This window comes from Lissotriton vulgaris, chromosome 8 (assembly GCF_964263255.1).
Source record: "Lissotriton vulgaris chromosome 8, aLisVul1.2, whole genome shotgun sequence".
Taxonomy (NCBI): domain Eukaryota; kingdom Metazoa; phylum Chordata; class Amphibia; order Caudata; family Salamandridae; genus Lissotriton; species Lissotriton vulgaris.
The window spans coordinates 48,201,872-48,226,492 of NC_141696.1; the positions used below are offsets into that span (position 1 = coordinate 48,201,872).

General features: G+C 47.9%; 1 protein-coding gene and 1 pseudogene across 1 annotated transcript in view; both read right to left on the minus strand.

Moving 5' to 3' along the window:
- Positions 1 to 24,621, minus strand: part of LOC147693352 (transient receptor potential cation channel subfamily M member 2-like) — a 3,804,886-nt gene that overhangs the window by 2,278,475 nt on the left and 1,501,790 nt on the right. Inside the window, exon 17 of the mRNA XM_086935946.1 lies at positions 2,455 to 2,668. Coding sequence (XP_086792072.1) covers positions 2,455 to 2,668 — 214 coding nt within the window. The remainder of the gene's footprint in view (positions 1 to 2,454; positions 2,669 to 24,621) is intronic.
- On the minus strand, positions 9,848 to 12,258 carry LOC147693353 (uncharacterized; annotated as a pseudogene).

The following is a 24,621-nucleotide window of genomic DNA, read 5'->3' on the forward strand; positions in this document are numbered from 1 at the left end:
AAAGATTGTATTAAGCTCGACCACAATTCACACATCCTATGGCTGAGTTATATTCGATATTGGTACAGCTTTTTATTTAATTGTGACATTTTTAGCGAACCTGAGTATGCAGCTGCAATTACTAAAAAAGACATTAAAGAAGCATTTTTTGCCCATAAGAATGAGACAAGAGGAAAATTAATTAAGTCTCAGCCGACTGTTGTGTTTTATAAAGAATTACATTTTATAATAGGTTTTCAGTCATATCTGGATGATGTAACCATACCCTCCCACCGTTTTGTTCTAATGCGTTTAAGGTTAGGGATTGTACATCATTTAGTGGCCTTTCCTGTCTTGAAGAGAAGCACAAGTTTAGTATGTCCATGTGACAATATGTCCACGCAAAGTTCCTGTCATTTTTTACTGTTTTGTAAATTTTATCACGTTTTAAGGAAATATTATCTGAAGCCATTGTTTTTAAAATATAATGTTCAATCCACAAAAAATGCTTTGAAGCTGCTATTTTCATTGGAAAGCTCTGATATTTGTTTTTTTACGGCTTCTTATATTTTAAAAAGTATTGCCGCCAGGAAATCAATTATATTCTAAAAGCTTTACCTGTGAGGTTTAAATTTTGCATTTAAATATAAAGATAATTATTGTAAATGAAATCGAGAAACATATGCACTTCTCACTTTATATTTGTTACTCTAGCACATTTTGCACATGCCTTATAATTAATAATTTTTACTCGTGGATCCATTTGTATAAAAGTATAAGTAACTTTATTGCGCTTTTTGCACATTTTTGGAATTGTTTTTGTAAATGTATTTGTTTTAACTTCTATACTTAGCAACTGTACAATATGCAATAGAAGTTGTATTTTATGTTTTATGCATGCTTTTATGGCTGTTACAAAACACCGAATAAAGCTTTGAAAATTGAGTTGACTCTGAAAGACAAATTATCGCCCAGAATTTACATGATTCTAAAACTGCTATGAATGATAAAACTGAAATTAGGAAGACTGATTCTAAACTTCCAGGTGGGAGAAAAGGGTTGGGTTCTCTTCCAGGGTTTGGCCAACTCAAAATTTGCCAGTCCAGTTTCGATCTCAAGTTTTGGTCCCTTTGTAATAGCCCAAAAAATCCATCCAATTGCTTTTAGGCACCTTCTTCCTAACTCTTGGAAGATTCATCCTACCTTTTATTTCTTCCAGTTGAAGCCATTAGATCTGATCCATTTCGTTGAGATTTTTCCTTCTCTACCTGTTATGATAGCTGGGGAAACAGAATATGATGGGAAGCAGGATACGAAGTTAACGAGATCTGTGATTACCGAAGTTTCAAATTTCTGCTGCAGTTTTTCGTTCACAGGAAAGGTTATCCTGCCAGGGGAGCGCTCTTGGCTTCCTACCATGCACTCAGATTGGTCTGTCAAATTTTTTGGCCTTTCCTTGCAAACCTGGGGGAAGGGAGGGTGGTGGGGTATACTAATGCAGTCACACCATCTCTGCCATCCGCATGCCCATGAACCGCAGTACCTTGCATGGTCCCTTGGTTTTTGGGGCTGACTAGACACCACATTAACCCTCAACTGCAGGCTCACTGGGGCCTGCTTTCTCTCATGCACCTAGCCGCTGCTTCTTTCTCCTTCAGCTCCTAAATGGCAATCATCTGCCTGAGGGTTCTCTCTGCCTTTTAAAGTTGATATGCTGCAAGACATATTCAAGTCTTTAGTGTTTCTTCCTTTTCCACCACAACTGCTTCTTCCTTGGTTCCTTCCTGCTCTTACCAATCCTTTGTGGTTTCTGTCATGTTATGTTTTGGTGTAATTTCCTTTTGATGTTCCTTTCTCATTCAAAAGTTTCAATATGGTTGGAGGGTGTGTGATTACAAAGCTGTGTTCCTTTGCATGTTTTCTAGATTCACTCACTTTTCTAATACTGACTCTGGCTTTACCCCACTGGGAAGGTGACTGCATCTTGAGGGCACTTGCCTACCACATATTCCAGTGTATGATGAGATCGTGGCTTTGTGAACCAGTGGCCTGTACATTGGACTGAGGGTGCTCGGGCCAGTAGTATGGGACAGCGTCCAGACCTGAACAGACAAGGAGCACTGAGACTGAGGCCTGCAGTACAGGACTTGAGAGGCTAGGACTGGCATCGAGATAGAAATTAACAAGACGCACACTTGGACTGGCAAATACTGACATTGAGACATTCTATGCATGAGTTACACAATGGATCAGCAAAACACTTACATGCCCACTGTAATCGAAGTACAAGGCCGCCGTAAAACACATGTTTGTTCAGTGGGTGCAATGCTCAACATGTTGATAGAGTCTCTAATTGGGATCAACGTGCAGCCAGCAGACAATTGGTTAAAACTGAAACACGCTGTCATAGAAACAACAAAACTATGCAGTAAAACAAGACATGTGTTGTAGTAGTATGTTTCTGGGTTTCCTCACCTGACGTACTTCCTCACAAAGAAAGCTGAAGATCCAGATGTAAAGCAGGTACTCTCTCCAGGAAGGGGTAGTCTGAAAATCTAATATCAGAACATGGGCAAAGAGCCAGAGGAAGCCAACGTACAGTACGATGTTGTAACCGAAGACCACCACCGGGGCAGTGAAGAAACCATACAGGCGCTCCATACGGGTCAGTGTGTGAAGCGACGCATTTCTGTTGGGAAAGGAGAGTTACACAGCAGTGTCAGTGAATTCACAATAATACTCCATTGCATACTTTCTTCTACAAAGGTTCACAATAGCTCGCTTCCATATCTAACGACCTCCAACTCCATCACAAAGAGCTCCGTTCTGAGCCTTGTGATCATCTCTCACAACCCACAATAAAGGATATATAAGTTTGCTAATACTCACCATACATACTCTGTTTTAAACAGTACATGCATTCAGAGCTTAATTTTGGTCAGTGGCTAAGGGTGGGGCCTCTAGTAAGTTAAAGGCGGCATTTTCACTTGGTTGCCTCTCCTAGCCCCATATACTATGGTTGTTCTCCCTAATTCCAGGAATTACCTCCAGAATGTCAGTGCCAGCATTTGGTCATGAGTATCCCATACGCCAAGAATGACCTCTTGTCTGCCCACTAGCATTTTGCCATGAGTGCCCCTTATGCCAAGCATTATGACCAGTATTTGACACCTTCGATAACTTGACTTGTTTCAAATGAACTTTACAACCCTTTGTTTGGATACCTACGATTCAATCAGGAAAAACAACACTATAATGAATTATATGGTGCTTTGCCTCTCTGTATAATACACATCTTTAAGTTCTCTTAAGAGTCCCGCATTGTGTGATCATTTGACCACTGAGCACAGTCAAGTCTGTTCTATGGCTATTGTAATTTATGATTGGGGATGGTTCAGTTCAAATAGTTTGTTTCTAAAGAGATCACACTGGCAGAAGTTAGTGCTCTCATGAAAGGCTTACATCTGAGCAATCTGTAATTTCTTTCAGTTTTTCATGTGTAGGCCGTGCTTTTCATGGTATAGAGATACTGTAAGAAAGTCATCCTTTTTGCCCTAATCACCCCCATATTTTGTGACTGATACTGATGGTAACTGACTCGAACTGTGCCCTGGGCTCTGTTAACCAGGCCCAGGACCAGTACTCTCATTAAAAAGGTAAAATTATAATTGGCATTGAAAGACCCCTGTAAGTCCCTAGTATATAATCCAATGGGGATTCAAACTACTTATAAGTGTCTAGTATATATTCGGGCAGGAAGGTTTAGAGTCCCAGTAGATTTCCTGAACTGGAGTGTGCACTTCTGTATTGCCTGCTGTCGTTTTTAAAGGCAGCCCTGCTTTGCAAACTGTCTTTAAAACTAAATTGTATGCAAATTCTACTTTAGAATTAAAGGTACTTTGAAGGTGGTAATCTACCTTATCTTTACATATACGTCACCCCTCAGGTCTTCCTTAGGTGCCAGAGGGGTTGTATAATCAGGGATATTATAGAAGGTGTTTTATGTGCCCCGATGGGGGAAAAACTGCCAATTACATTTTTTTGCCCATTGGAGATAATTAGCTTTATAGACTAATATTATTATATTTTATTTAAGTGCAAATATTGTTAGGAAGGAGTTGAATGGCATGCAAAGACTTAAACAATTGGTAATGATAAATCTAACAACTTGCCACTGTTAAACCTATCATAACTAGTACAAAAAAGAAGTTATAGAACTTTCTTACTTGTGAGCAAAATCCAGCCTTCTAGGAGCCTCTCCTGATTGGTCAACCTTAACAGACTTAGCTAAGCTGATTTGATGAGGTGATAAGTGGACTGCACAGGGACATAGGTGATCTGATGGGGGAATCTCTGCAGCTGCAGAGAACAGGTCAGAAAGGGTGCTGGGTACATCAAAGAACAAGTTACTTACCTTCTGTAACAATGTATCTGTTAGAGACATACATTAGTTATAGATTCCTCACCTTAGAATTACCCCTAGGCGTCAGACTGGATCCGGAGAAATGTTTTCTTAGCAGTACCCCTGCGCGTCAGTAGGTGGCGTCAGTCGACTCTGCGTCTGTCGTTAGCGTTGTGGTTGCCGGGATGACGTTGCGTTGTCTACTTAGATGCCAGCCCTGTGCGCTGACGTCAGTTCTGACAAGACTTTCCACGCCAGAAGCGCAGAGCCATGCAAGACACTGACCACTGGTGAACAAAACTAGGGCCCTGGAAGGAAGCCCCTAGGCCTATGCCAAGAAGTCAATTTGCAGAACGGGGGGATGGGTGGGGCGGTAAGGAATCTATAACAAATGTATGTCTCTTACAGACACATCATTACCAAAGGTGAGTAACTTGCTCATCTGAAAGCGACCATTAGCTATAGATTCATTATCTTAGAATAGAAACCCCAGCAATACCAACAGCGGAGGTGGGTCTGCAAACTAAGTTCACACCAGGAAGTCCTAGAGAACAGACCGGCCGAAAAAACCCTCTCTCTGGACTTGACTGTCCAGACAGTAATGTTTGGTAAAGGTGTGCAGGGATGCTGACGTGGCGCCTGGCAGATGTCATTCAAAGGAAATCCACATCACAAAGCAGTAGTGGATGCCATTTCCCTGGTAGAGTGGACACGCAGTCCTACTGGAGGATCCTTTTTAGCAAAAGAATAACAGATCTTGATGCCTACGACAACCCATCGAGAGAAGGTACACTTTTGCACTGCTGACCCTTCTTGGCGCCCACATAACTTACGAAGAGTTGATCATCCACCCGGAAATCTTTAGTGCGGTCAAGATAGAAGGACAGCGCACGTTTTGGGTCCAGACAGTGGAGTCTCTCCTCTTCTTTAGAAGGGTGCAGGAAGAAGGTGGGCAATATGATGGTCTGACCGATGTGGAAAGAGGTGACAACTTTGGGCAGAAAAGAGGGCCTAGTGCGAAGAACCGCTTTATCTGGATGAACATCCAAAAAGGGAGGTTTGGAAGCTAAGGCCTGATGCTCACTTGCCCTGCGAGCCGGTGTGATGGCAAGCAAGAAAGCAGTCTTCAAAGTAAGGAAACGAAGAGGACAATTATATAGTGGCTCAAAGGGAGCAGACAAGATAACAAGTTACTTACCTTCAGTAACGATATATCTGTAAGAAACAGGTTAGTTATAGATTCTCTACTTTAGAATTACCCCCAGGCGTCAGACTGGATCTGGAAGGTTTTTTGTCAGCAGTACCCCTGTGCGTCAGAAGGTGGCATCGGTCGACTCCGGGTCCGTCATCGGCATCGTGGTCGCTGGGATGATGTTGCGGTAGCTACATAGACGTCGCCCTTGCTCGCTGACTCAGTTCTGTACACAACTTTCCACGCCAGAAGCGCAGAGCCATGCAAGACACTGACCACTGGTGCCCATAACTAGGGCCCTGAAAGGATGTTCTTAACCCTAGAAGTCAGTTTGCTGAATGGGTAGAATGAGTGGGGCGATAAGGTATCTATAACTAACTTATGTTTCTTACAGACGGATCGTTACCGAAGGTAAGTAACATGTTCATCTGAAAGAAACATTTAGGCCTAGATGTAGGTCGGTCGGTAACGGCCGAAAATCGGTATTTTCGGCCGTTACCGACCGGTATACATGAATTGGCATGTAGGGGCAGTATTTTACAGATTCGGTAACTTTACCGATTCGGTAAAGTTACCGAATCTGTAAAGTACCGAGTCGGTATTTTTACTGATTCGGTAAATTTCACATGTAGGTGGGACTCTTCTGAGTCCCAAAGGACCTACAAAATCGGTATTTTACCACACAATCCTATTGTGTGGTAAAATACCGATTTCAGGTGTGCATGCACATGTGTGCATGCACACCTAGCCATGTGACAGGCAGACCTGCCCTTAGGGCATGTATGCCTGCCACATGGCACCCAAGCCTGTTTTGGGGGTGCCAGGGGGTGTCAAAGTGACACCCCCTGCACCCTTGTGAATTCGGTATTTACCGATTCGGTAAATACCGAATCGGTAATGCCCATTCATTCCTATGGGCTTCAAAGCCCATAGGAATGAATGGGCATTACCGATTCGGTATTACCGAATTCATCCGATTCGGTATTCCAGCACATCTGGAATACCTACATATCGGACCCATAGATTTACCGAATTTAAATTACCGAATCGGTAAAATTCGGTAATTTAAATTCGGTAAATCTTTTCTACCTACATCTAGGCCCTAGTTATAGATTCCTTACCTTAGATTAGATACCACAGAAATACCAACCTCAGAGGTGGGTCTACAAACCAAGTTCACATCGGAAAGTCCTGGAGAACAGAACGGCCAAAGAAGCCATCTCTACGGACTTGGCTGTCCAGGCAGTAGTGTTTGGTGAACGTGTGCAGAGATGACCACATAGCTGCCTGACAGATGTCATTTAGGGGGACTCCGTGTCCCAAAGCAGTAGCAGCTGCGGTTGCCCAGGTGGAATGGGCGCGCTGCCCCACTGGAGGCTCCTTCTTAGCCAAAGAATAGCAGGCTTTGGTGCACAAAATGACCCACCTGGAGATGGTCCGTTTGTGCACGGCACAACCTTTCTAAGTGCCCTCGTAACCCACAAAGAGTTGGTCGTCCACCTGGAATTGTTTTGTGTGATCAAAGTAGAAAGAAAGCGCACATTTTGGATCCAGACGGTGGAACCTCTCTTCCTCTTTCGAAGGAAGCGGAGGCGGAAAGAAGGTGGGAAAAGTGATGGGTTGGCCAATGTGGAAAGAAGTAACCACCTTGGGAAAAAGGAAGTTCTAGTTCTAAGGACGACCTTATCCAGATGGACAGCCAGAAAGGAAGACTTGGAGGACAGAGCTTGTAGCTCACTGACCCTGCGCGCAGAGGTGATGTCCACCAGAAAAGCAGTTTTTAAAGAAAGAAGACTTAGAGGACAGTTATGTAGGGGCTTAAAGAGAGCACACATCAGATATGTCAGAACCAAGTTCAAGTCCCACTGGGGCATTAAGAAGGGAACAGGAGGAAACGCCCTTATGAAATTTATTTATAACAGGGGACTTAAAAAGGGAAGGCTGAACAGGGAGCCTGAGGAAGGCTGAAATGGCTGTGAGGTAGTCCTTAAGAGTGCCCAAAGCAGAGCCCTGCTGGGCAAAAGATAAGAGGAACAAGAGAACCTCAGAAAGAGGGGCAGAAAGGGGATCCATGTTATGTTATGTTATGTTAGTGATTCTTATATCGCGCATGACTCACCCGGGGGCATCTCAGCGCTTTACCTGAGGGGAAAACTGCAATGGGAGGAGTTTCAGAACACCCAGGTTTATAATTGTTTCCTAAAGGACAGGTAAGAATTAGATTACCTTAGCGTCCCTGGAAGAGAGTTCCAGTATTTGGGTGCTATAAACGAGAATGCTCTGCCGCCTGTGCGGGTGAGTCGGATCCAGGGGATGTTCAGGAGGGCTAAGGAGTTGGACCTCAGGTTACATTCGCTCGAGTGCCTAGAAAGTTTATCTCTGAGATAGGCTGGGCCCTCACCTCTAAGGGCTTTGAAGGACAGATCTTAAATACGGCAGCCAGTGAAGCTGTTTAAGCAAAGGAAGAGATGGAGTACCAGGAGGGCAATTCAAAACCATTCTGGCCGCCGTATTCTGTACCACTTGTAGCTTAGATAAGGTTGTAGTTCCAACCTCTGCCAGTAAGGCGTTGCCTTAATCCAGTCTACTTCCTATCATTGCCTGCACTACGGTTCTACGGTGCTCCAAGGGTAGGTAGGGGATTATTCTACGCAGTAAATGCAGATTATAATAACATGAACTTGTGATGTTATTTACATTGTCCTTCATATCTAGCTTGGCATCCAATTGGATTCCCAGGCTTTTCACCGAGTTGGAAGGTTTTGGTGCTTCACCCAATTGGGGGGCCACCAGTCAGCAGTCCAAAGATGTGTGGATTTCCCTAAGAGCATTAGCTCGGTTTTTCCCGGGTTAAGTTGTAGGCACTGGTCCCTCATCCAGTTTGCGATCGCCAGCATACCGTCCATGAAGCGCTGTTTCTCATCCATGATGTTCTTACCTATTGGAAACAGTAGCTGCATATCGTCGGCGTAAGAGATAATCTCGAAGCTGAAGAATTGGATAAGTTTGGCCAGGGGGAATAAATAAACATTAAATAAAGTGGGGCTAAGACAGGATCCCTGTGCACCCCTTTATCCAGTAGGAATTTCCTTTTAGAGACATATGGTCCAAGAGTAGTAATTTTCCATCTGTCCCCTAGGAAATCTCTCTGCCACCATAGGGCAGTGCCTCCGATGCCACACTCGCTTAGTCTCTCCGCGAACCTTTGATGAGATATCGTATCAAAGGCCGTGGAGAGATCTAATAGGATCAGAACTGAGGAACCCCCGGAGTCGAGGGTACGTCTTGGCGAGTCAGTAGCCGCCAGCGTTGCTGTTTCTGTGCTGGACCCCGGTCGAAAGCCTGACTGGGAGGGGTCCAGCATTTCATTTGCCTCTAGATATTGACTAAGCTGGGACTTTATGTTAGATTCTAGTAGTTTCCCCAGTAGAGGTAACAGGGATATTGGCCTGTAGTTACTCAACTCCAGTGGGTCGGCGATGGATTTCTTCAGAATAGGCCACACCGAGGCCTCTTTCCAAGCCCTCGGAATAAGGCCTGTATCTATTGATGCATTGAAAATTCGTTGGATAATTGGGGCACATATGGGGGACATGAGAGCCATTATACTAGGTGGGCATATATCCAGTGGAGCTCCGGATTTAGCTACTGATAGCGATTTGCTTGTCTCTGCAAGTAAGATGTGGCTGAAATGGTTAAGCACGGCCCTGTTTGGTATATGGAGGTTGTCTGTTATTTTGTTTGTCTGGGTCTTATTTATATCCTGAATCGGGAAGTTTGAGTACATTTTTTCGATCTTTTCATGAAAGAAATATGCAATGGAATCGCATAGATCCTGTGATTCTGACGGTAATTGTTTGCATATTGAAGGTGAGGAAAAGTCTCTGACCATATTAAACAGGGCTTTGGACAAATGTTTTGACTTTTCTATTTGGGTTTGGATATAGAAGCATCAAGAGTTTTTTTATTTTATGGTGATAATGGGCTAATGCTACTTTGTATGTTTTCCTATCTCCCGGTGATTTTCCCTTCCTCCACTTCCTCTCCAGTGCTTTACATGAGATTTTTAGAGACTTAAGTTCAACTGTATACATTGGGGCAGAGGGTCCCTTTGGTGTCATAGTCACCTTATTTTGTGGAATCACTGTGTCCAGTGTTTTCGTTAGTGCTAGATTAAAATTAGTTAACATAGCTGAAGGGTCTTGATCCGTTTATTCCGTTTTATTGGACTGGTCGATGAAAGGTTTGGCAAAATTATCCATCGTCAGCTTATGTCAAGGTCTTTTATATTTTCCCTTTTGGTATAAGGGGTTGACCTTATTTTTTGGCCCTGTTTGAAGTTGGAGGGAGAATTGGACCAGGTAATGGTAAGACCAGACAAGCGACACTGGCTGCTGTACTTCCATCTGCTCTGAGTTCGTTACAATAAGGTCTAAGGTGTGGCCCGCCGAATGTGTGGGACCTAACACCATCTGGCTAAGCCCGATATCGCTCAGATTTGAAAAGAGCGTCTTCACTTCTAGATTATCTTCAATTTCACAGTGAAAATTGAAATCCCCCAGTAGGTTAAAGTTCTTGGAGGTCACAGCCTGCATAGCGATAAGTTCTATCAAGGCCGTGGAAAAATTGGATTTAGATTTGGGGCCAGGTGGCCGATAAAGCAGAGCCCAGTCCCAGGAAGTTGTCAGGGACACTTGTACTTTAATGATGCCTAGTTCCATCATATCATTATTTATGACCGATATCCATTGAACTTTAAGCTCCTTTTTGAAGGCAATTCCTATGCCTCCTCCGGTTTTTCCCTTCCTATCGAGATGAATAAATTTGTCAGTGGGTATCGCTATGTTGGTGGCTGGTATATTAGTTGGGTTAAGCCATGTATGTCTCTGTCAGAAAGCATAGATCCGGTGAAAGGGTAGAAATCATGTACCAAATCTCTGTCGAATGCTTCACAAGAGATCGGACATTGCACAGGATAAGGGTAAGGTTCAGATGACGATCTGGGGGGCCAACCCGCAATGAAATCCTAATAGGCAGTTCCCTTGGCTGTGCACCATGCCCCAAATGTATTCCATCTGCAGGCATATACCGTCATAGTGGAGGGATGCCTGGCTGTCAAGATTACATAACAGACTTCAGGAGTCAGGTCAAATGACATCAACTGCCGCCGCTCAAACTCCAGGCAAGGAGGTGGAGCTGGGCAGGTTCGAGTGGAGGACCGTCCCCCGCTGCTGTGACAGAAGATCCTTCAGAAGAGGCAGTCTGATCAGAGGATTGATGGCCATGTTCAGCAGCTCGGGATACCAGACTCTTCGTGCCCAATCCGATCCCACAAGAATGACTTGGGCCCGGTTGCGCTTCATGCTCTTCAGCACTCTGGTCAGAAGTGGTATAGGCTGAAAGGAGTATAGTAGACCTCAACTCCACTCGCAACAAAAAGCGTTGCCTAGCAACTGCCCCCTTGGAAATTCCAACGTGCAGAATTGCTGAAATTGCATGTTCTCTTTGGTGGCAAACATATCTAACCAAGTCTCTCCCCACTGCTGAAAGAGACCTTGCAACACCTCGGAGTGAAGACGCCATTTGTGATCCATCATGCACTGCGGCTGAGTTCGACCGCCTTGGCGTTCATTGAACCTGCCAGGTGTTGAACCACCAGGGATATGCCCTGATGTTCCAGCCATTTCCAGAGGTGGAATGCCTCTTGACAGAGGGTCCAAGACCCCACCCTGCTTTGTTTGTTGCAGTACCACATGGCTGTGGTGTAGTCCTTGAACGTCTGCACTACTCTTCCCCGGACAGAGGGAAGGAAGGCTTTGAGTGCAAGACGGATTGGCAAAAGCTCCAGAAGGTTGAGGTGGAGCCTGGACCCTGCTGGAGACCAGAGGCCTCTGATCTCTGCCTCTACCATGTGGCCCCCCCATCCCAGAAGGGATTCTTCTGTCACCACTGTGTGTTCTGGTTGGGGAAGGGAGAGGGATCTGCTGTTGACCCAATACTGGTTCATGAGCCACCACTACAATTGTCCTGCAGTGCCCTCTGAGATCTGGATGCAATCGGACAGGTTCCCTTGATGCTGCGTCCACTGGAACTTCAGGTCCCACTGCAGAGCCCGCATAAGCCACCTTGCATGATGGACCAGCAGGATGCAGGAGGCCATGAGGCCCAGCAGACTCTGGGTCATCCTTACCAAAACCTGGGATAGGGGGTCAAATGTCAGAATCATAGCCCGAATATCCTGAACTTGCTGTTCAGGAGGATAAACCCGAAACTGCGTCATGTCCAGAACCGCTCTGATGAAGAGGAGCTTCTGAGAGGGAGTCAGGTGTGACTTTGGGACGTTGATTGAGAACCTCAGCGAATGCAGGAGGTCAGCTGTAGTCTGGAGGTGGGAGATGACAGCGATGGGTGAGCCCGCCTTCACGTCGAGATAGGGGAAGACTGGAACCCCTGATCTGCGCAGATGAGCTGTGACCACCGCCATCACTTTTGTGAACAACCGAGGGGCGCTGGGAAGGCCAAAGGGGAGCACGGTAAATTGAAAGTGCTCATGGCCCACCGTAAACCGCAGGTAATGCCGGTGGGCCAGCAGGACTGGTATGTGAAAGTAAGGGTCCTGCAAGTCCAATATTACCATCGAGTAACCAGGGTCGATGGCAGACAAGACCTGAGCGAGCGTCAACATCTTGAACTTCTCCTTCCGGAGGAAGTGGTTGACGTTCCTGGGATCCAAGATAGGATGCAGGCCTTTGTCCTTCTTGGGTACCAGAAAGCATTGGGAATAGCAACCACAACGTACTTCTAGGGAAGAAATGCTCTTGATGGCACCCTTGGCCAAGAGTGCCGTAAATTTCTGTGGAAGGGTCAGGTGATCCTCCAACTTGCAATGGTACTGAGGTTGCATGGATGGAGGGGTAGTCTCGAAGGGGAGGAATAGTAGCTCCTTAGGACTATTTTCAAAACCCACCTGTCCGACGGGATAGTGCACCAGTGGGGGAGGTGAAGGCGAATCCTGCAGCCCACTCGCCCTAAAAGGTCGGACTAGGAAGGTTTGGAGGCTACTGCAGAGGGGGCTGTAGTGGACTGGACTGCCCGCTGGCCCCCAGAACCACACCGGTAGTTCCCACGTCCCCGGCCACGTGGGGGCTGAACAGCTTGCACCGGCCCGTGGCTCTGGGTGGGATGTAGTGGGGCACCCCTTCAGAAGCCACGAAGGGGGTGAAAGGCAGACTGCCCAGGGCAGGTGGTGGAGAGGCCCAAGGACCTGGCCAGACCCAGAGAGTCCTTAAAGCGCTTCAGCATGTTGTCTGCCTTGTCGCCAAAAAGGCGACGGCCACCCAAAGGCATGTCCATGAGGGTGGATTGGACATCCCCGGAAAAAACTGTAGAATGCAACCTGGCGCAGCGTCAAAAGACTACTGACGTTGAAATCGTCCTGCCAAGTACGTCTGCGGTATCCAGCCCACAGCAGATGGTAAACTTCGCTGCGTCTCTCCCCTCGGCAACTGCACAGGAGAGTATGGCCCAGGCTGCCTCCGGGCACTGAGGCATCGCCTGCACCACCGTATCCCACACAGAGTGGCTGTAACGGCCCGAAAGACATGAGCCGTTTAGCGACCGCAGTCCCACGCTGGCGGAAGAAAAAATGTTCTTCCCAAGGTGCTACAACTTCTTCTTTTTTTTTTTTCTTAGTTGGCCCAGCTTCTTGGATTTCCTTTCCGGTGGTGTGGTAGGGAAGGCGCCTTTAGAAGTAGAGGCTTGAGTAGGCATGGGCGAATTTTGCGAATTCGCAATTCGCGAATTTTGCGAATTTACAAATTCGCGATCCGCAAAATCCGCAAATTTGCGGATTCGCGGATTTTGCGGACTGTTTGGGTAATGGCCGGGCAGGAAAACTGTGCACATCGCTAGTGTGAGGGGCAGGGCCAAACGGGCGAGGCTTACATGCGAGTTCACATGCCTCTTGTGTGCATAAAAGGACAGGCACGGATCAGAGAAGCTCGTGGTCACAGGAACTGCGCAGGGATTGAGCTCGTGAAAGTCAATTATGCAAAGGCCTCCATCAAGCATCATAACTATTTTTCGACGATAGATATGGGGAGAATGCACACCTGCCCAGCCTCGACAAAACTCACATTTTTGGGGGGGCTGATTAACTTTGCCATCACACCAAAGAGCGCCGGGGTCCCTCGAGTGAGCTGTCCATCAAATGGGTAAAGGGAGCAAAGACGGTGCACACACCACTAGTGTGTGGGGAGGGGCCAAACGGACGGGGCTTATATGCGAGTTCACATGCCTCTTGTGTGTATAAAAGGACAGTCATGGATCAGAGAAGCTCGAGGTCACAGGAACTGCACAGGGATTGTGCTCGTGAAAGTCAATTATGCAAAGGCCTCCATCAAGCATCATAGCTAATTTTCGACGATAGATATGGGGAGAGCGCACACCTACCCAGCCTCGACAAAACACACATCATCCTAACTAACTATTTTAGGATGGTGCCGGCAAGCTGCCAGTGCCATCCTAAAATAGTTACTAAATTAGCTTCATCAGGAAGCACTAATAGATAAAATAAAGCAGGTGCTCGAGCACCTGCTTTATTTTATCTATTAGTGCTTCCTGTTGAAGCTAACTTAGTAACTATTTTAGGATAACGCTGGCAGCTTGCCGGCGCCATCCTAAAATAGTTAAAAGTTCAACAGGCTTGAACTTTTGCCGACCAAATCCGCCGCTCGCGGATTTTCAATAAATTCGCGGGAGATCGCGGATTTACTGAAAATCTGCAAAATCCGCGAGCCGAACGGATTTTTGGCTCACCACTAGGCTTGAGCCACCAGGCTCTCAGGGGCGGAATGTTGGGAGAGGAATGTGGGGTCGCCAGGGGGCTGGCGGTGGCGTCGGACAATCATCCTGTCCAGGAGCCCCTTTGCTGGGCCTGGAGCAAGTGCACAAAAGGATGTCTGTTAGAGCTTCAATAAACGGGAGCAGAGGCTCCAAAGAGCTTGCTGATGGCTGAAGCATCTCTGTCAAGAGGTTAGTCCTGATTGCCACCGTAGATAGCTCGAGGTGGAGAGCATCGGCCACCCTACACAACACCACTGTAGCCACAGTAGGAGGAGACAACATGCCTTGGTCTAGGGAGTTATCCAGACCACTGGCGCCCCGAGATCCTCTCTCTAGTTCGGATTGTACTCCAACTGGTCTGTCAAAGGGTCAACAGACCCCTCCCAGTCTTCCTCAACTTCCTCTGGCTGCCAACATGGGTGAAAATAGCCAGGGTAGAACACACAGACAAAAGTACCCATCGCCAGTCCGGCTCCGTGTCCAGGTCGAGGTGGAAGTCGGGGTCGACGCCGGCTGGGGGTCCAGCCGGTGTCAGCAGAGAAAGTAGTGCTGGTGGAGTTGGCGCCGGTGGAGGCATTGTGAGAAGTTGGCCTGATATATGATGCTCAATAATTCTAGTGATCACCTTGTATCAGTCCAAAAAGCTTATGGTGATTGGTTGTAAGTCAACCTTATAGACCAGCTATCCTAATGGTAGCATGGACAAAGCAGTCTTAGGCTAAACTCTTTTGGCATGTGAAGCCAGCTGTTTTACCACATATAACCCCTTAAATACCAAATGAAAGGACACCACACAGGTAGTTATGAAAATAAACAAGATATTTATTAACTAACATACACCTCTGAACTCTTTATGAGGTCAGAGGGCTAAGCACATGACAAGATTCTTAAAAGTTAAGTTGCACAAATTACAATGGTGCCCTAGGGGCACGACAAACCATATACTAAGTAAATGGTATAAGAAAATCGATAGAAGGAATGGAGCTGTCCAGAGGCTGTAGGATCGCTGGGACTACACTATCCTGACCTGAGGAAAGTAAAAGGAGGCCCACGGGACGCCTGTGCAGAGTGTGAACTCACACACGAGATGCGTAACAAAGTCAATGGACAGTACAAATTACAAAAAGGTAAGTATTAGACAGTTCCGACTAGCTAGGACTAAACCGACTGGAAATCTGGACACTAGGAGAGTCAATCTACCCTTGAGCACTGAAATGCTCTTGTTATCTCACCCACGGGCAACGGGTGCATAGGTGTCAAAGTGTGTCGGGTTTCCACGTTGAAGTCTATGGAGCCTGGAAAAAAAGATGCTGCAGGCGGCCAGAAGGAAGATGTCCGGAGTGATCCAAGGGTGGATCAAGGAAGATGAGGACCTGAAAGTAGAGGGGACAATGTTCGCGGTCACTAGCCAGTGACTGGAGTGGAACCAGGAAGGAACCAGATGCTGTTGTCGCGATCAGGTGAAGAGTGGACGCTTGACTCTGCAGCCACGTGGACCAGGTGGTGTCTTCGACGACCAGGATGGAGGCACGAGCTGTCCCACGCAGGCTCTTGCTGTCGGCGGTGTTGGATCCGGATTCAGAGTCAACAGGCCTTGGCAAAGGCAACCCAAGCGGTGAGTGGAAAAGGCGTCTGGTGCAGACCAGGAGGGTCTGGGGTGCTTCTCCTTTGCAGGGAAGCAGGGGCCAGTCTGGAGCAACCAGACCAGAGGTGTGGATTTCAAGGATCGTTGTCTAGGAGGCCACTAGCCAGCCGGAAAGTGACCAGACAACGCGTCGAGCAGGAATCAAGCAAAAGGGCCCCACGCAGATCTTGTGTATGCTGGAGGGCTGCTCTTCTGTGCAGGAGCTGCTCGGGGCTGGGGCTTCTCAATCCCCAAAGCACTTCGTCGAGGATGCCTCTGAAGTCGTGCTGGAAGCGAAGTGCAGTTTCTCCAAGATGGCAGGTCCCACGTGTCTCGTCGCACCCACGGATCTCAGCTGTGCTGCAGATGTAGGTAGAGGTCGGTGAGGTCTGGGAATCCGGGTCTCGTTGGGCTCTAAAGTCTGGATGCACTCGGGAAGACGACAAAGTGAACTGCTAGGAAGCTTGATGGTGCCTGCAGATGCAGGGTGGTCACTCCTTGGCCACAAAAGAGATTTCTTCAGTCTTCTGTGGAGCAGAACATCGAAGTCCAGGGTTTTTTCTTTGTAGTGTTTCAAAACAGGATAATCTAATTTGGAATGGGACCAGCTCCTACCTTTATTCTCCTAAAGGGGGCTGTACTATGACTAGGTCCCTCCTATGGGTGGGACCAGGAAGGGGGGTGGTTACACACCTTATCCTTTGTCTGGTTTCGCGCCAGAGCTGGGGCTGGAGTGCCCCAGCAACTGGTTTGAACCAGTGTATGCACAGGGCACCTTGTGTGCCCCAGGCATGTCTCATTCCTTTCAGGACTGTCCTACCTAACACACAAAATCCTGTCTGGGGAGATGCTAGCACCTACCAAGGCAGGAAACCCTTTGTCCAAGCCTCCCTCGCTGGAAGGACCCCCAGCAGCAGGAGGTCAGACTTGTGTCTGTGGTGGCAGCATGCATTTTGTGATGCTGAGGCTCGAGTTAACTTTAACCGGGGTTCACAGTTACATACATGTCGTGTCCCTCTAAAAGGGTGGAATGCTACCCCCGTCGCCAGAAATGGTGAGGGGGTAGTATTCCAATTTGTATGACACCTTACTCAACATGTTTTGATAATGCTATGCCAAAGTTAGCAATAACCGCGAGGTTATAATGCACTTAAGAGTATATGGTATAGCGTTATCATGGAAACAGCTAAAGGACTTAGTTCCAAAAGCTGCAGACAGGCTCAGCTCATGCTACAGCACCATCTCACATAATTCCAAGCACTCTGCCTCCAGGATTGTTAAGGCCTGCCATAGGAGTGACTTATAGGCGTATATCTGTCCATTTTAGGTTTAGATATAGGTAAACTATATCTAAAACAAAGGGTGATTACACCACCTTGCCCCAGCTGATTGATCAGCCAGTTGTGTCAGATTTGGATGGCCAGCCAGGGGTGGCATAATACATGCTGCAGCCCCTGGTAGGCCTTGGGTTCACTTATGCCCTGGGTACCTATGGTACACTGTACAAGGACTTACAAGAGTGACCCAATACCAATTGGTAAATGCGCCTAAAGTACATGGAGTCCATTTTAACAGAGAGAGCAGGAAGCCTGGGGTCCTGGATAGCAGGATCCCAGGCCAACTAAGTCGAAAACCAGCTAAACACTAGGCAAAAAGTTGGGGGTGACCATAGTCAGATATCCACCTTCCTACAGACGTAACAAGATCGACCTGCGCCGATCCAGATGCAGGCCTGAATCGAAGGGGGCCCTGCGGTGCCGAGGCCGAAGCCGCCGGCTTCGAAGGCCTAGGGCCCCCAGTTCCTCTCTCCAGCCCTGCTCAGAAGTCAACTGGTCGGTTAAAGGGTCTCCAGACTCCTCCTAGTCCTCCTCACTCTCCTCTGGCTGCCAATCTGGTCTCAAAGAGCCAGGGTGGAACAGGGGCACAAAAGTACCTGTTGGTGTCAGATCTGGCGTCGCTTGACGCCGGTCTGTCTCCGTGTCTACCTTGAAGTGGAGGCCGGGGGTCGACGTTGGCTGGGAACACAGCTGACACTGGTGGAGGACGTGGTGCCGGTGGAATCGGTGCCGGGAGAGGCGTATCAAGGTTGACCGGTGTCAATCCGGATCTAGGCCTGGATGTAAGGGGACCCTGCGGCACCGAGGCCGAAGCTGCCAGTGCCATAGATCCAAGGCCACCAGCCGATTCCGCGGGGCTCGAAGGCGCACCGGCGGAGTCAGGCTGCCCAAAGATGGCATGCATCGCTTTGTAAAACTGACGAAGCCGGGCAGGGGTGGCTCCCGGTCCCGGGAAGGGAGGAAAGGCTGGGGTTGACCCTGAAGGCTTCTCACACAGAGCTGTGGGGGGCACCACCCGCACCCTTCATCACGTTTGCCGACAGACTTATTGAAATCGAAGAGCGACGATGCTTCTTTGACTTCTTGTGCTTCGGCTTACCTGACCCTGAGTGCAAAGACTTAAAAGAGGAGTGATGATGACTTCGCGATCGGTCCCTTGACCTCCCACGTGACCGGGACCTAACGAGATACGGAGCCGATTACCGGGCCTCGAGGAGCTTTCCGGACTGCTCCTGCAAAGACTTCAGGCCATTGTTCGACAGACAGATCACGACTTGGGATCATGGTCGCGCTCCAGGCAGAAGAGGCACATGCAGTGCGGATCCGTCATCGTCACCGACATCAGTCGGATACATGAACTGCATACCTTGAAACCGGGCATCCCTCGTGCACCAGGAGTTGGTTGAAGACTCAAAAATGAAGTCGACAAAAGTCGCAAAAAATTCAAGTTACTGGGGGTACTGTTCTTTCTGGATCTGCGCCAGCTGGCGCAGAAAAATAAATACTGACGTCAGCATGCAAGCGTGGCGTCTATGTAGCTACTGCGCCTTCATTCTGGTGACCATGACGCCGATGATAGACGCGGAGTTGACCAACGCCACCTTCCGACATTCAGGGGTACTGCTGAAGAAAAACTTTCCCTATCCAGTCTGATGCCTGGAGGTAATTCTAAGGTAAGTAATCTATAACTAACGGTTTCTTTCAGATAAGTCGCAACAAGATTCAAGTCCCACTGGGGCATTACGAAAGGAGAATAAGGACAGAGATGAGTAATGCCCACCTTAACAATTGGTGACTTGAAAAAAGAAAGCTGATCAGGAAGACAGAGAAAGGCAAAAATGGCCAAAAGATAGCCCTTAAGAGTGCCCAAAGCACTACCCTGCTGGGCTAAAGAAAGAATAAAGAGGTTAACCTCTGAAAGAGGGGAAGAAAGGGGATCTATAGCCTCTGCTGTGCACCATGCCTCAAATGTATTCCATATACAGGTGTATATTTTTTTAGTAGAGGTACGTCTGGCTGCCAAGATGACATTACAGACTTCGGGAGGAAGGTCGAAAGCTGTCAACTGTCGCCACTCAATCTTCACGCAAGGAGGTGGAGGCTGGACAGGTTCGGATGGAGGACCATCCCCATCTGCTGCGACAGAAGGTCCTCCCAAAGAGGCAGTCTAATCGGAGGATCGATGGCCATGCTCAGGAGCTTGGGGTACCAGACTTGTTGTTTCCAGTCTGGAGCCACAAGAATGACTTGGGCCCAGTCAAGCTTGATCTTCTTCAGCACTCTGGACAGAAGTGGTACTGGCGGAAAGGTGCACAGGAGACCGCAACTCCACTCGCAACAAAAAGCGTTGTTGAGCGAGTGTCACCTTGAAAATTCCAACACGTAGAACTGCTGACAGTGTGCCTTTTCTTCGGTGGAAACAGATCTAACCAAGGCTCTCCACACTGTTGAAAGAGACCTTGCACCACCTCTAAGTAAAGACGCCATTCGTGATCCATCATGCACCTGCGGCTGAGTGCGTCCGCCCTGGCATTCAGTGCCCTGTTGTTCCAGTCATGTCCATATGCGGAGGGCTGTGGTGTACTGGCCCGCTCGCTGGCCCCCAGAACCATGCCGGTGGTTCCCACGTCCCCGGCCGCGCTGGGGCGGAACAGCTTGAGCCGGCCTGTGGCTCTGGACGGGATGAGGTGGAGCACCCCTTCAATAGACACGAAAGGGGTGAAAGGCAGACTGCGCAGGGCGGGTGGTGGAGAGGCCCAAGGACCTGCCCGTAGCCTGAGAGTCCTTAAACCGCTCCAGTGCATTGTCTGCCTTGTTGCCAAAAAGGCAACAGCCATCAAAGGGCATGTCCAAAAGGGTGGATCGGACATCTCCAGAAAAACCAGTCGAACACAACCAGGCGTAGCGTCGAAGGGCTACTGACGTTGAAATCATTCTCTCAAGTGCGTCAGCGGTATTCAGCCCACAGCAGATGGTAAACTTTGCTGCATCTCTCCCCTATGCAACTGCATGGGAGATTATGGCTCTGGCCTCCTCCAGGCACTGAGGCAGCAACTGCACCACCGTATCCCCCACAGAGTGGGTGTAACGACCCAACAGACATGCAGTGTTTACCGACTACAGTCCCAAGCTGGCAGAAGAAAACATTTTTCTTTCCAAGGTGATCCAGCTTTTGTATTCTCTTTCCGGTAGTGTGGTAGGGAAGGCGCCTTTAGAGGTGTAGGCTTGAACCTCCAAGCTCTCAGGGTTGGGATGTTGGGTGAGGAAAGTGGGGTCACCCGAGGCCGGGCGGTGGCGTAGGGCAATCATCCTATCCATAGGAGCCTCTGTGTTGGGTCTGGACCAAGTGCCCAAAAGGATGTCAGTGAGGGCTTCATTAAACGGGAGCAGGGGCTTCGAAGAGCTCGCTGCTGACTGAAGCACCTCTGTCAGGAGGTTAGTCCTGACTGCCACCGTAGGAAGCTCGAGAGCCTCGCCTGCCCTACTCACCACCACTGCGTATGACGCTCACTCCTCAGTAGCTACGGTAGGAGGAGAGAACAAACATAGGTCTGGGGAGGTATCCAGACCACTGGCATCCCCCAGTTCCTCTCTCCAGTCCGTATTGTGATCCAACTGTTCTGTCAAGGGGTTACCAGATCCCTCCCAGTCTTCCTCACCCTCCTCTGGCAGCCAATTGGGCTGAAAATGGCCAGGATGGAACACAGGGACAAAAGTGCCCATCGGTGCCGGATCCGGCATCGACCGATGCCGGTCTGGCTCCTTGTCCATGTTGAGGGGTAAGCTGGGGTCGATGCCGGTGGGGGTCCAGCCGGCGTCGGCTGCGGATATGGTGCCGGTGGAGTCGGCACTGGTGGAGGTTTAACAAGGTCGACCTGCCCCAATTAGGATCCAGGCCTGGATCCAAGGGGGCTCATAGGCTCGCCGGCGGAGTCAGGCTCCCCAAAGATGGCGTGCATCACTTTGTAAAATTGACGAAGCTGGGCAGGGGTCGCTCCTGGTCCCAGAAAGGGAGGGAAGGCTAGAGTCGACCCTGAAGGCTCAGCACACGAAGCCACAGGAGTGGCACCACCCACACCCTTTGTCATGTCGGCCGACGGATGAGTGGAAGTCGAAGAGTGACGATGCTTCTTCGACTTCTTCTTGTGCTTCGACTTACCTGACCCCGAGTGCGAAGACTTAGAAAAGGAGTGATGATGACTCCGCAATCGGTCCCTTCACCTCCTATGTGACCGGGACCTTGCGTGACTGGGAGACGACTACCGGGCCTCGAGGAGCTTTCGGGACCGCTCCCGCAAAGACTTCGGGCCATGGTTCGACAGTCGGAGCATGACTTGGGGTCATGGTCACACTCCAGGCTGAAGAGGCAAACGCGGAGGGGATCCGTCACTGACATCAGTCAGGTAGAGGAACCACATGCTGTGAAACCGGGCATCCCTCCTGCATCAGGAGCCGGTTGAAGACTCAAAAACGAAGTCGACAAAAAACGCAATAAACTCAATCAAAAAGTGATTGGGGTTACCGCTCTCTCGAGATCTGCGCTTGCTGTTGCCGAAAAAGAAAAAGACTGACATCAGCTCGTGAAGGCGGCGTCAATGTAGCTACAGCAACGTCATCTTGGCAACCATGACGCCGACGACGGAGTCGACAGGTGCCACCTTCCAACGTGCAGGGGAACTGCTGACGAAAAACATTCCGGATCCAGTCTGACGCCTGGGGGTAATTTTAAGGTAAAGAATCTATAACTAACTGTTTCTTTCAGATATGGGTACTAAATAATGCCTATTTAGAGATGTTTCCCCTTACACCTGAATTTGATCCAGTACCACCTACATTATGGGCCATTGGTCATGTTGATATAGGTTTATTGCACATACCCCCAGTTTTTATACGAGTGAAGGACAACGCCATACTAGCACAAATTCCCCAGTATGAAATACCAAAGGCAGGAGAACAAGCTCTCCTTAATATTGTTTAGGACCTCATACATAAGGAAGTTGTTGAGGAGACCACCGGTAACATATGCAATAGTCCTATTCTTCAAGTCCTAAAAAGGGAGCCTGTAGACTTTCCTAACAGTGGTGGTGATATATATTGTTTTGTGATTGATTTGTTTGAGGTCAATAAAATAGTGGTACTGCAATTCCCACTGGTTCCTGATATTATCACACTTTTAACAATGATTCCATCTACCGCTAAGTTTTTCTGTCATTGATTTAATTGATTTAAAAAATGCATTCTTTAGCATTCCCATACATCCAGACAGCCGCCATTTGTTCGGATTTTCACTGGCTTGAAAAGGTTTCCGATTCTGTAGCGCTCCTCAAGGCTAAACTGAAAGTCCTAGCATTTATAGTCAAGCATTGAAAGGTCAGTTGGATTCACTCTCTCTTTCTCCAGGCAATGCATTGGTACAGTATGTCAATTATTTTGTAATTGCTTCTGATGCTGAACAATGTTGCAAAGATAGTGAAAATATTGTTACACCTGGAACACCAAAGTCATAAAGTTTCACTTTTGAAGTTTCAGTACCTCACCTATTTAGGTCACCTTCTGTCAAAGTAGGGTAGGAAGGTAACGCCATAATGCATCAGTATATTTAATAAAATGCCCAGTCCACAAACTTAAAAGGAAGTGCAGGCTTTTATAGGCATTGCTTCCTACTGTTAACAGTGAATCCCTAACTATTCCTTACTGATCAAACCCCTGCTTGCTGTAACAACGAAAGACGTTCATGAGCCTTTACCTTGGACACCAGATTGTTAGCAATCTTTAAAAGAATTAAAAAGTGCGCTGTTCTCTGCTCCAGTGTTAGACAGGCCTTACTATACCAAGCCTTTTGTGTTATACGTCCACAAGATGGCTGGTTGTGCTCTCTCTGTTTTGACCCAAAAATTTGGCAATAAACAGAGACCTTGCGCTTATTTCTCTGCTTTGTTCGATCATGTCGCAAGGGCCCTCCGGAGTTGTCTGCGAGCAGTAGTGGTCGAGGCCACTTCCATCAGACAATCGGCTGGACTTATGCTCGATAATGACCTCACAGTTATGATGCCTCATACTGTGGACACACCTTTAAATAAAACAAGGACACAGCACCTCACCAGTGCACGTCTTAGTGGCTACGAATTGACATTGTTTGCCAAACATATTACTATCAAAAGATGCGCCACTCTGATTCCAGTCAAGTTACTACCCCTCCCTTCCCAGAATGATGCAATTGCCAAACATGATTGAATTTTCTGAGCAGTGAAAGAGACGAAAGGACGGGTAGATCTGATTGATGTTCCCATATCTGATCTCCAAGGAGAACTACATGTTGATGTCTCTTGTTTTAAATTATTAGATGGCACCATCACTGCAGCTTATGCTATCACTACATTGCGCATAGTGGTAGAGACATCACGAGTCCCCTATCAATCTGCCTAGGCAGCAGAACTTGTTGCCTTTATACGAGCTTGTGAATTGAGTGAAGGTTTAGTTATCAATATTTACACAGACAGCATTCGGGTTGTGCACAACTTTGGGCACTGTGGACAGAGAGAGCATTTCTTACCTCGCATGGTATTAAGATACAACATGGACACCTGAGATCACGATTACTATCTGCACTAACACTTCCTAAGAAAATGGCTATTGTGAAGTGTAGAGCCCACAAGAAAGTGACAGATGATGTAGGTAGAGGGAATGCGTTTGCTGATCTGACAACCAAAGAGACGGTTCAGAGTAAGATGAAGATAATGTTAGTTGCAGGCTGTATAGACAGGCTTTTTGGCCCTATTTGGGAGTGATATAGACTTTAATCTTGCTCACATCTAGGATATGTATTCCTAGCTTGTGTTGGCCCTTTTAAGCCCTTTCTTTCAGACCTAGAAGTGGCCATCTATTGCCTATTGGCTTAGGCCTGTCATTTTTGCTTATAGTAGAGGTTGGATCCTGTGGTCCTGACTTTATATTACACATTGGTATGGTTTATGTAGGTACTCTGACAGAGCTAAGGGTTATTTCATCCTTCTTAGGCCTACAAGGCACAGAACTAGAGAGACTCCATTTTGATGGAGCTGAGAGGCTTCCAGGGAAAAGGTAATATTTTGGTTTTGAGCTGTTGTTCGCCCTAAGCGAACCGGAGAGAACTGGCCAGAGCTGAATCTATCAGGAAGTGTCTCTGGGCTCAGGTCTCTAGACGAAACAAGCAGCTGGTCACTGTGGGAGCGTCTAGCGCAAGGAGCCTGGTGCATGGGATCGG